Below are 12112 nucleotides of genomic sequence, written 5' to 3' on the forward strand. Positions count from 1 at the left end.
GCGGTATCCTTCCGCGTAAAGCCGTTGCGACAAACGCCGCCGCACTGCGCGGGCGCAACCGCCCCCCGCCCCCCCCCCCCCCCCCCCCCCTTCCTCCGCGGTGCCCCGATCCCCCCCCGCCCGGTCCCGGCGAAGCCCCGCGGCTGCGCGTGCTTTCCCGGTGACAGCGCGAGGGCTCCCCTGTGACTAACGAGCCTTCCCGCAGCCTCCGATTACCGGGTTCCTCATGCAGGGGTCCGGCTGCACGTTACAACGGAAATCAACCTAAAAGCAGGGCAGCCGGTGCCCGAAGCTTTCCCAGCAGGTCGGCAATTCCCAAACGCACCCCAGGGCGAGGCCTCGGCCGCTGCCTCCAGTGCCCTGCTCCCAGCGAAAACCGGCCCTTCGTGAAATGAAAATTGTTCCACAGTTGTTTATCGACGGCAGCATTTTTTTCCCCTGACAGACAGGCGTGTATGCCACCAGGCCTGTATTTATGAGAAATTATTTTACATCTATTAAGACCAAAGAACACCACACAAATCATCATCCAGATTCTGGGACTAGCACAGGCTATGACGACCCGCAGCTTCAGCAGGGCATGCTTGCCTAAAGCTTATTTTTCACCATTTACTCAGTCACATAACATGTTTTAAAACCAATTATAATAGTATATACACAATCTACTTCTTGTTAACAGTCCACGCTACACTGTTCCGTACACCAAACCGGGACAAGGGAAACGCAGGAGCCCAGAGCGGCCCAGGACACCGCCATCTCGGGAAAGGGCGTTATTCATCCGAGTCCAGGTCGCTGTCTCCTGCAATGGAATGGAAGTCCTCACTGTCTTCCTCATCTTCAGACAGATGGACCTGACTTAATACGCTTGGCCCACAGCGCTGCTGTTCTTCCTCTTCCTCCTCTTCCGAGACCTCATACCCTCCGATACTGCTGAAACTAGTATCCCTTGTGTTGGATTTTGGGTCTGGCTCTTCATAGCTGCCGTAACTACAAGAAAGAAGAAATATATTATCTATTAATTATACTATCAAATATTCGAATCAGCTGCTGATACCGACAATTCTGTATTTAACTCCTGTAAAAGTTCCCTGGCTTGAAGTCCTTGTGGAACACTCGGAGCCACTGTGCACTTCAATTCTGTCAATGGCCAGCTTTTTAAAATAGAAAAAAACCCAAACACCCAGCTCTCCTGATGAAACAATTGCCTACTAGCATCCTCATTGCACTCTGATATACTCAGGTGAGGAGAAACAGATTGCTCCAGCACCTTCCATCTGTCACCTTTACTGCAGACAGAAAGGCAGACAGCTCATTCTCATCATCTTCTCTAGCATTTTCTGCTGGCTATCACCAAGGTACTGGACTGGACCAAGCATTTGTCTGACCCAGCAGAGCTATCTGTACAATAATTTATTAAACAAACATCAATAATAGCATTAAGGGACAGAATTACACAAGTTGAAAAATAACAGAGAATCTAATGCTAATACTCTATATAACGGCCAGAGAAGGAAGAGTAGGTCAGTATTCCCTCAAGTGAATGCAAACTAAAAATGCAAAATAAAGCTGATATTGCTGTACTTGTAATTTTCTAATAATGGAACTCCTTCCAAAATACAGACTATGCATATTCCTATCCTTTTGGATTTCAACTAAGCAGTCTCCTTTCAAGTAAGGAAATGTTTATTCTTAGAGAAAAAAACCAAAAACCATGAAGTTGATCAGCTAAATCATCTTGCAACTTCAAAGGCATCTTGTACTTTCTGAAACAACCTATAAAAACCTTTACTGGTCCTGCCTTCCAAAATCACTATGTACAGGAAGTCTACCTACAAGAAAGAACTTTTTTACTTCAACACTTTCATTAGTGAAAATCTAAAAGCAAAAACAAGTTTCTGTCGATAGGAAGTACATTGCAATTATGGTAATAATGGTTGCAGCAATAAAAACAATGACAAAATAACAGAAAAGAAAAAATGTGAAATATTCTTCAGCCTTCTATGATAAACACTTCAAAATCTTTAAGAGAAGGGATTTTGTTTTGAAAAATAATTTTAACAGGATTCTCAGCTGTAATTACCTGATATTACTGTCCTCCATAACATGAGATGTCTCCCCACCATCTCCTTCATATGACATCATGCTCTCTTCATTGTCCATGCCCATTCGTGTGTTCTCTTGAAGAACATGAGGTTGCTTAGGTCTCACTGCATTGGGCTCCACATCTGAGTCGCTGCCACTCTCACTCAGTTGGATAGCTGTGTGATAAGCCAACATTTGGTCACAAATCGAAAGTTTTGTTCTGTCAGTTACATACCTGTTGTCTTTGCTTAAAGGCTATATATAATATTGACTGTAAGGAATGTACACAAAGTAGTGTCTCCACAAGGTAGCAGAAGGGGTATTTGGGATGTGATGCCACTTACTGAATACTCAGTTCTGATGCTATTCCAAAGCAATCTCATTACCACCATTACTCAAAAAGGCCTTATTTGCTTGTCTACTCTGAATAATTCCTCCTTGTTCCCCCCTAATGACTTTCAGAAGCCATCACTAAATGCCACTATAAGCTTTTCTGCACGGCCAGTTTTTTAGTAAAATGGGGAAACACTGTGAAGAACCTCCAGACACCTCTTAACAGTTCTCTATAACACCGACCACTGTTTCACATCAAAATAAATGTTGTGCTTTTACTAAGCAGCTCATTCCTGGCTCTGCACACCAAATCATAGTCCCCGACATTTCAGAACCATTTGCAGTTTCACTTTATGAAATACAGTTGATCAGATCTTGTCTTAACTCAGCTTTCTTTTGTGTCCATGCTTACAGCACTCTTACTCCACTTTGGTTTCAGTTCCATTTATGTTTATCCAGTTTTCTCATATTGCCCTTTGGTGTCTCTTCTTTTTTTGACTACTAGACCACCTGGCCTATATATCCCAATTATGTTCTATTCTCTCTACTGCATGTTTTTGTGATGGAAGCATGAGAAGATTAGCTGGGTTTGTGAACAACCAGTTCCTATTCAACCTTTTATAAAAAAGGACACCTACATGAGAAAGGATTATCTCCCTCTTCATCACTCCCATCATCATCATCTTCTCCATCAGACATGAGCAAATCTTCATAGAGGACACTGGCCTGCGGCTGCTGGGCTGATCCTTCTTCTTCATCAGCAAGGTCACCATCTGCATCTTCAACTTCCTAGGTGACACAGAACAGGGCTAGTGAAGATCAAAGAACATAGAAACTACTGCTGCCATTTCTAGCACATGCCTATTATTTATCACACTGTTCATTCTGAAGCGTTCGCTTATTTCATAATGCTAACATTTTAAAACTACATTTAAGAGTCTAGCTGTCACTACACATACTGCTGTGTTTCAGGGTGGCAGACGTAGCAGACAACCCTTATACTATGGAGACTTCTACCACAAGTATGCAAGTCAACACGTAGACTGTTGGCTGGGATTTCTGTAAATATACTCACTGGGGCTGGAGTCTTAGGTTTCCCATCATCATCCTCATCAAACCCTTCAATATCTACGTCAGAGTCTTCCTCGCCCAGCCTACCTCGCCCCTGGCGTGTCTGAATGGAGAACACAAAGAGTAATACCATTGAGGAAGGCACCATTGGACATATATCAAAGGGTATGACTGACATCTGGACCACAATGATGAGTGTGGGAGTACAGGGGCGGAAAGACAAAAAGAAAAGTAGCACTCTCAGAGCAAGGATCCTTCCTCTCTTTATTCCAAGATCAGAGAGCACACAGTCTCCACACACTTTTATCCTGATGTGTTCATCCTTGAAAAGGGAATCTCCAGCCTTACAGCACCAAGAGTTCTTTGCTTACCTAGCCATTTCTGGAAAATACCACTAGGTCTCAAAAAGTGCTTATTTTCACAAAATATTTTAAAAGCAGACATCAGTTTCCACTAAATCTTCTCCTGCTCTTCTCTCTCATATCCTTCCCTCAACCACTGTGAGTCCAAGGTAGAGAGGACATGCAGATTCTGTCCCAAACACTACAAATTGAAAGTCTGTAGAAAGCTTGAAGGCTTCCAAATCTAGAAGGCATTCTCAAAGCTACAGCCAGCCACAGTAATAGACAGAACTGTTCATATTCAGTCTCTGTTTGGATTGCTCAGAACAGCTCTCACCAGTATTTCTGATACCACTTTCAGTCTTGTGGCCCTCCTCACCTTCTTCCTCCTCCTGGGAATTTATTTTCATGGTTATACTACTGCATCTCCTTCTGCTTTTCCCTCTCCTCCAAGATTTTTTTTAAATTTATTTTTACAGAATAAAGAATAAGAAAAAATACTCTGTGGTTACTGTAACAAGTTACTGTAACCTGTCGCCTTTTTTTTGTTTTCTTTTACAACTATAAGGTATCTACAGTGGCAACCATCTCTTCCCTAGGTGTTTGTAGAGCTTCTAATCATCACTGGATGTGACCATAATAATCTAATTATCTTCTTCCAAATCTGTAGAATATACTTCACCATTTCCCTATTCAGAATCAACAAGGGATTGCATATTAGCCCGTTGTAGCATGAGTCACCAGGTTTTCTACTCCCAGAAGTAGTGAAGCAAACAAATATCTGGCCTTAGGCAGATTCTTCTGCAGCTTTTGATTCTCTGTTCTTTGTTTTGCAGTGTCTCAATTCCCAGTGCTCTTTAATTTTTTCCTTTTCCCTCAAAGCAGTCAAAATGAAGGAAATTGTGTAACTTTTGAAATGGATTCTCTTCTCTGCTTGGGAAAACTGCTGATCTTTGTCACCTGTTTCCTACAAAGTAACTGCCTCCTTTCAGTAATTTGCTTATACAACCCAACTCTCCAACCACATGAAAAAATGGAGGATTCTGACCTGAGTTCCTCGCTTCTCTGGGGTAGTGATGGGAGTGTCCATAGCAGACAAATTGCTCTCATCTTGATAGACTGAAGCATCATGTGACATACTGAGGGAAGTGCTGGTATCATACAAATCAGGTGGCTAAAGTATATGTAGAAACAGGAGACATAACATTCTCAGACACTGGACTGAGACTAGAACAGTATCTTGAGAGGCAAGACTGGGATTTCAGGACAAAATGCATTTTTGGGCATGGCGTTTATATTTTTAAACCCTGTTTAATCAAAATAAGCTATTTATTCTTAAAGAACAAACATGGTAAAATGCAATGGATCACAACCTCATGTTTGGTTTGCCAAACAGCAGATTTCAAAGTAGAAGTCAGTACTTCTATACAGTGCAATCCTACAGAGGCCAAAATCGTAAATGGACTCCAAAAGGATTAGATAGATTTATAAAGAACAGGCCTCTCTGCAACTCATAAATACAATGGTCCAGATGCAACACCAGTTTAAGGTGCCTGAACAGCCAATTGCCAGAAGCAGAGAGGCTTCACTGTAAGAAGGATCACTGTACGTTTGCATCCACTTACTTCTGGTCCCTGCCAGAGACAGAATACCTGATTACATTAACCTTTGGTTTGACTCAGCATGGCCCTTTTCCATTCCTACAATGGAAATGGTGGTGTAACCACAATGCTGCTATCAGAACTGGGAAAAGTCTATCGCATATGAAATAGCAAAGCTTCAACTTTCAATCAATTCTATGTAAATCACTGTCTCAAGAGTCCCTAAAGCTGACAAAAGCAAGAAAAAAGGGAGGTTTGGATAAAATGTTCTAAAAGCCAAGCTGTAGCTTGCATGCCATTTCACCTCTGAAGAGATAATGAGGAACTACAGGTTAGGATTTTGATAAGATGCCCTTACAATACACAGTTTATGTATCATAACAATCCTGAAAGTGTTATGAGCAGTAGCGATACTGTTTAAAATAGTCAAAACAGGCTGCCTAAGAATTTAAGCAGACAGGTAAACCACAGGCAGCCTTCTACTTGCTGGATTTGGTTTTTATACCCTGGAGTGGAGTCCAACTCCTGAAGACACATACAGGGAGATAAATATTAGTCATCACAACTGCATTTGAAATAAAGGGAACTAAAGCCAAGCAACCATCACCAGACCTGCCTATCTGTGACAAATTTGGGAGTGTGGGAAGCAGGAGTGTACCTCCAGCCAAGAAGCAGAGAGAAAGCGTGGCCTTCAGATGAGGAGAAGCTCAGGATGCTGTCTCCTTTAGCAAGCACAGAGAAGGAGCAGACAACTAGTAGGCAGTTCACTGCTCAGGCCTCTTTTCCTTTATCCTGATCATCAACTTCGACAAAAAATCAGAACAGGTAATAGAACTCTTGGGAAGGCAACCGCCAGATAGAAGAATGACATTTTTGTACCTCGTTCTCTGAGGTATTGGGATCATCCTTGCCTCCATCTAATATTCCTTGAAATGTGTCAATAGATAGTTTCAACAACTGATCTCCAAAGATTCCCTTGCAGCCCGCCACTTCCCATTGCCTGGAAGGTCTTTTTGCATGATACTGAGCTTCAGTATTCCCACCCCATTGAATTCAATCATCATTCCCAGCAAGTTTTTTCTAGCTTCCTAAAATGCTACATTTTGGGGTGTTTTTTTGTGGGGAGACATGGAAGGAGGGTGTTAAAATATTGCCCTACAATTGTTTGTAGCCTGCTATCCTGGCTCCAGCCATGTAATCTTTGTATACTTATTGCCTAAACAAAATTTTCTGTTAAAAATAATCTTTGTAAGTTCTAAAATAGATCCTGAACTTCAAGCCCCTCTTTTCTGTTCTGACTTTACTAAAATTCAATGCAACTTTCCAGATGTAATCACACCAGACTTGCACAGAATAAAAAAAATTATTGATCTACAGTTGGGATGAAAAACTGCAAAGGAAGCTTTGCTCTGTCTTTCTACACTGGGTATACAACAACTGAATTTTAATCATTCAGTTACTGGTAGAGAGATCTTTCCTAAGGCTTATGAACTTCAACAGTTTTTCCAAATAAACAGAAGGCAGATCTCAGACACTAGGATGACATTCCTTGAACCATTACATAATTTATCAGGCAAATTCCAATGGCAATTTTTTTTTTCAGGAATGAACTTGTCATTCCTGATTAAAATTTTTTTACTGATGTTTTTAAAAACCACCACACAGACAAAAGCAAGAGGAATCATTATCAACAGCAACAAAAGGTCTAAATAGCTTATAAAACTTTGTCAAACTGTAAACACCAAAAAAGCAGTCTGTCATACAATCTCCACTATGAATTATGCTTTCAACTTGGTCTATAATCCATACAAAGTAACTGACACACAAAATTGTCTGCTATAAAATAGTAACGAAGAGTAAAAAATGTTATTTCCATTAGAACCAAAATAAAGAAATGTAAAGAATCCCAGCAAAGAATGCAGAGGAGTCATACTTTGCTGACCATATTAGGCAATTTCTTTGCTCATAGCAATAAGCCTTTTCAACAACGCCCCCACCAAACAGGTCTCTGGCTTCTCCTCAGCACTACAGTATTGATGGTTTTTCCTCATGTTTTCCTTACCTTTTCACTGCTTTGCTTTCTGAGGGTTTCTAACTGCTACACTTGCACAGTCCTTGAATTTCTAACCAACATTCAGTTGTACCTGACTGAACGCTACAAGCTCATCTTGAGATCAGTTTTGCAAGTAGCTTGGGAAATTACTGTCTTTGTCTTAGGCAGCTCACTCTCAGAAGCATCATAACTGCTTCTCATATTTATCCTTAAAAAATAGCTGTTAGCACACCATCCAACAAGATACTCTACTAAAAGACAAACTGCAGACAGATGGAGAACAGTAAACAAACAGGCACCTCTAGAACAACCATACAGGAGATTGAAACCAAAAGAATGGAAGTGAAAACTTAGCTTGGTCACTTGCCTGTGGAGTGTAGGGACCAGGGGTCATAGGATCAAGACTTTCCAGATCTGCCTCCTCTAGCGCTGCTTCCTTAGCAGTAGAGATGTCTCTCTCAAGTTGAGTCAGGTGCTCATCATACTAAGAACAAAGAAGCTTACTGAGGTTGCAGAACAGAAAATTAAAACAGAAAAATATGACAGCAGAGTTGTCCACATACCTCAGCTAAAGTCTGATAACAGATGTTTACAATCTCCTGGGCTGTTTTTGTGTACTGACTGTCTGGCCCTGTGGTAAGAAACAAATCTCTTTATGCATTCTGACATTTGCTCAGTTCCAGCTACCGAGACAGAAAGACAGGTTTCAGTTACATAGCTCTCATGACACAGATCCCTAAATCCCAACACATTCTGATCTAAGGAGAAAGATAAAGCAGGGTTCATACCCAACTAGCAAAGAGTAACCAGTTTGTTCCAGCATTAAAAATACGATTTAGGAGATGGGAAGTTTGTACCCTGTCAATCTCAACGAAATTCCCAGAAACAAGTCACTGAATGAGAAATGCACACTGAACAAGTAGAAAATCCTCCCCAAATGTAACTGCCCCACTCTGCACAAGATGGTAAATAAAGCACCATATGGCAATGAAAACATCACTGTTTAAGCACCTCTTTTTCTCAGCAGGAATGGAAAACAATCAAGCTCAGGATTCACAGCTTCAGGCTTTCACAGCAGTACAGAACATGTGCCTAGATCTATTTATTTAAGTACAGAAGGCAGCTGAAGCCTTAGTTTCACAACCTACCATTGTACTTAATGCTGTTGGCAAGGATGAGGTTAACATCATCCAGGAAAGTCTCTCTGTTCTGGTATTTGTGTTTGGAGATATTCTGGAAGAGATCATCACCCAGTAAGTAATCAAATCTAAACATCTCTCAAGTAGCTGCTCAGTTCAAGCTACATACCTTGCGGATAGTCTCCAGATCCATTGGATTAGCTATCACCTTGTAATAATCAGGAACAAACTTTTTGTTAACTGGATGATGAAAGGGCCAAGACTGAAGGAAAGAAAACAGAGAAGTTTAGAAAGCTTCTGTGTAGAAATTTTTACAGTTTCAGCTACAATTGTCATAAAGCAAGTCATATATACACCAATTTAACAGTTCATCATGGTGTGACAGCACAGACATAAAAAACCCTCTAAAATCTGTTTCTAAACATAGAAATGAGAACTTGGTGACAACAGAGAATGGAACCAAGAAAGTTTTCAAAAGGACAGGCATTAAGTCCTCTCTCATTCAGTCTAACCACTACAGACTCTTGTTGCTTACTCCATTTAGATAAAATGCACTTTATAGATGAGTGACACTGAAGTCCTTATCTGTGCAGTTTTATTTGGTAAGCTTAAAAGTCTGGGTTTTTTTAATACTAATGAACTAGTACAACAGAGGGTAAACCTGATCAATTAGAAATCAGCTGCTGTTTCATTTGCACCCGAGAACTGCACCTTTTCAGAGTGCTTCCAGTTCTACCAGTGCAAATGCTCTAAGCAGCTGGAGAAGAGTATGTTTTATAATGGCCATGCTTAATGAAAACCAGTGACTTCATACTAATGGGAGGTTGATACAGGCACTATTCAGGAGTGAGAGCGCAGGAAAAAAACCTGGAACCCAGACTTCACTTCTGGACCTTTGCTCCAGTGAGAAGGGGGTGAGTGTGCCAGTCAGAAAATGACAGGCCAGCTCCCTAGCAGAGCACTTTTTTTTTTTTTTTTTTTTTTTTTTGGTAGTACACTAACAACCACAATGTAAATGCACAGTCACAGGACCATAATCACCACGTTTTACACATCATACACACTCTACTCAAGCTACATACATCTGGAACTGCCATCATCTTTTGAGTGACAATGTTATCCAAAATGAAGGAAAATGCCACTTGATCATCATCATCCAGGAGGGGATTAATTGCTTTTTCTAACCGAGCGAGTTTATCTTCCTTCTGCAATAAAAGTAAGGAACATCAGTGGCTGACCCCAGATTAATAACTGTTAATATCAGGATACTCTCTCCTAAAGAGACTCCCATTCACCTTTTAATGTAGACATTTGTAAATAAGGGGGGATAATAGCCTAGATATAAGCCTACATACAAGATGAAGTAACTAGAGTAACAAATGAGCATCTATTTTTTGAGAAAGTCTCCAACATTTAAAACTGTAAAAATCAAATACACCCTGGGGCGCAGGGAATGAGTTCCCTTATTCTTCCACTGTATTTTGCATGCTCATGTCCTCTATCCTCAAACTCCTCAACCACCCCTGACCATCCCTCCCCTTCCACTCTGATCACAACTCATTCGCAAGACTTGCCTCTTTTAGCTTTTCATCACACAGGTCCAGCATGGACTGAGATATCTGTGTCAGTGAGTGCTTTGGCCCTGCAAACACACAGCAAGTACAGTGAGATACTCCAGCCTGATTAAAAAGGCCAATTATGTCACAGTGTGACTTAACCTTTACTCCTAAAGCATCACTGATTATACTCCTAGTGCAGCTGGGAGTATATCCTCAGTATATTCTCAATACACACAGTTACTATATTTTAGTATGGATTTTATATGAGAAAAGGTTAATTGTAGCAAATATTCATACTTCTGTTACACATTCTGTTAGGGTTTGGAAACCCTATGGGAAAGCAGCTGTGCCTGTGGAAGACTGGCCTCTAAGTCCTCCACCTTTGCCAAACTTCCAGAATATGTCAGGAAATTTCTGATTCCTTCACTAAATCCAGTCAGTGAAGCAGAACTGCTAAGGAAGACAAGATGGGCATTTAAGGAATATTCAGAAAACCACAGCTTTAAATAATTTCACGATTCCTCAGACATGGAAACAAGTATTTGCAAAAGAACTATGAAAAAAAAAATCTCATTTATTGGGATAAAACAGGGACTTAGCTGTCCAAATAATAAAAGAAGCACTAAAGGCACAAAAACAGTGAAGTCAGTGTCACCCCAAATGCTGCACAGCCCACAGAGATTCAAAGCAGCTGTGAGGGGTTTTTTTATCTGTCAAATGAATACTTTTTGGACAAAGACCTTTCTGTCAGCAGTCAGAATACAGCTGACCTATAGTTGCTCAATGAATCAGCACTTTTCCCTAGCAGATGCACGCTCTGCTGCAGAATCTATGGTTTTTTTTTTTGGTTTTCAGACTAGCTTTCTGACCTTCCCAAATGGGGAACAACATTGCGACTAAGAACCAAAATATGCAAAGTCATTACAGTAAACTCTACTCAAAGCTGCATGCTCCAAGGCAACAGCTTCAGAAGGTGTGAACAATTCCTATTTGTACTGAAAGAACCACTAACGCATAATGTAAAGAAATTAAGTTCAGAAGCATCTCTCCACCAATCCATGTCTGAAAGCAAAAAGGAAGGACACTCATTACTAAATCTACTGAAAATGTTTTGCTTAGCTTCACGCTACATGAAGGGGATATGCAGAACTTTGCTTCGGTGCAGTTTGAATTAATACATGCAACGGTGTCTTCAATCATCAATAGGTGCATAATTGAACTTCAGTTACAACATCACAGTCATCACTTATTGTTAAATGCTGGAGTCCACTTTCTTATTTATGAATTAGGTCATTAACATTAACATAATCTTTCAGGTATATCTGGAAAAATATACATTTATTGCTGCCAGCTGACAGTGAATTTATTCTGCTTTTCAGTTGCTTTCATTATTTCTAGAAGATGTACAGCTCACACGTGTACAATGTATTAGCAGAAACACAGATCCCTTGTGATATTAATGGCCTACCATTGTATGTTGCACTGTTCTTAACAATTAGTTCCAGATGTTCTCTGAACTCTTCTCGGGATGGGTACTGCCGCTTCCGAACATTTTCACGCAGGGTCTGTAAATCCATGGGACGAGTAATGATCTTATAATAATCTTTGACAACTTTTGGATTTACAGGTGTATGAAAGGGGTATGTCTGAGGAGGAAAAAAAAAAAAATGCTTATTAACACAGTACTAGCAAAGCTAATCTTAGTTTAACTTCCACAATTGAATAGGTACTAACATACAAAACCTTTATACAATCAGTTCCTTAACTGCACCAGGGAAATATGATATGCTCAGACCCACAGTAGCTATCACTTTCCTCTACAAAATATTATTTAATACCATTATAAGAAGAAAAATCTCACAAAGAATTCTCAGATGTTATGCCACACAAAAGTCAGGAAACTAACTTTCAATTCTCATTTCAACTCAAATCT

At 40.5% G+C, this 12112-nt stretch overlaps 1 protein-coding gene across 6 annotated transcripts in view; it reads right to left on the reverse strand.

The window, feature by feature from the left end:
* Positions 1-528: 528 nt before the first annotated feature.
* The window catches only part of TAF1 (TATA-box binding protein associated factor 1), a 32491-nt gene continuing 20907 nt past the window's right edge, over positions 529-12112 (reverse strand). For 2 of the 6 annotated variants that reach the window (XM_055727368.1, XM_055727364.1), the window contains exons 29-40: positions 11648-11825; positions 10195-10262; positions 9703-9825; positions 8790-8882; positions 8630-8714; positions 8045-8112; positions 7849-7965; positions 4876-5001; positions 3491-3589; positions 3054-3204; positions 2081-2258; positions 529-987 (exon numbers count right to left, since the gene is read on the reverse strand). In XM_055727368.1, coding sequence (XP_055583343.1) covers positions 771-987; positions 2081-2258; positions 3054-3204; positions 3491-3589; positions 4876-5001; positions 7849-7965; positions 8045-8112; positions 8630-8714; positions 8790-8882; positions 9703-9825; positions 10195-10262; positions 11648-11825 — 1503 coding nt within the window. In that variant the 3' untranslated portion in view covers positions 529-770. The remainder of the gene's footprint in view (positions 988-2080; positions 2259-3053; positions 3205-3490; positions 3590-4875; positions 5002-7848; positions 7966-8044; positions 8113-8629; positions 8715-8789; positions 8883-9702; positions 9826-10194; positions 10263-11647; positions 11826-12112) is intronic. The other 4 variants (XM_055727370.1, XM_055727366.1, XM_055727365.1 and 1 more) reach the window with 3 other exon arrangements.

This window comes from Falco cherrug, chromosome 15 (genome assembly GCF_023634085.1).
Source record: "Falco cherrug isolate bFalChe1 chromosome 15, bFalChe1.pri, whole genome shotgun sequence".
NCBI lineage: Eukaryota > Metazoa > Chordata > Aves > Falconiformes > Falconidae > Falco > Falco cherrug.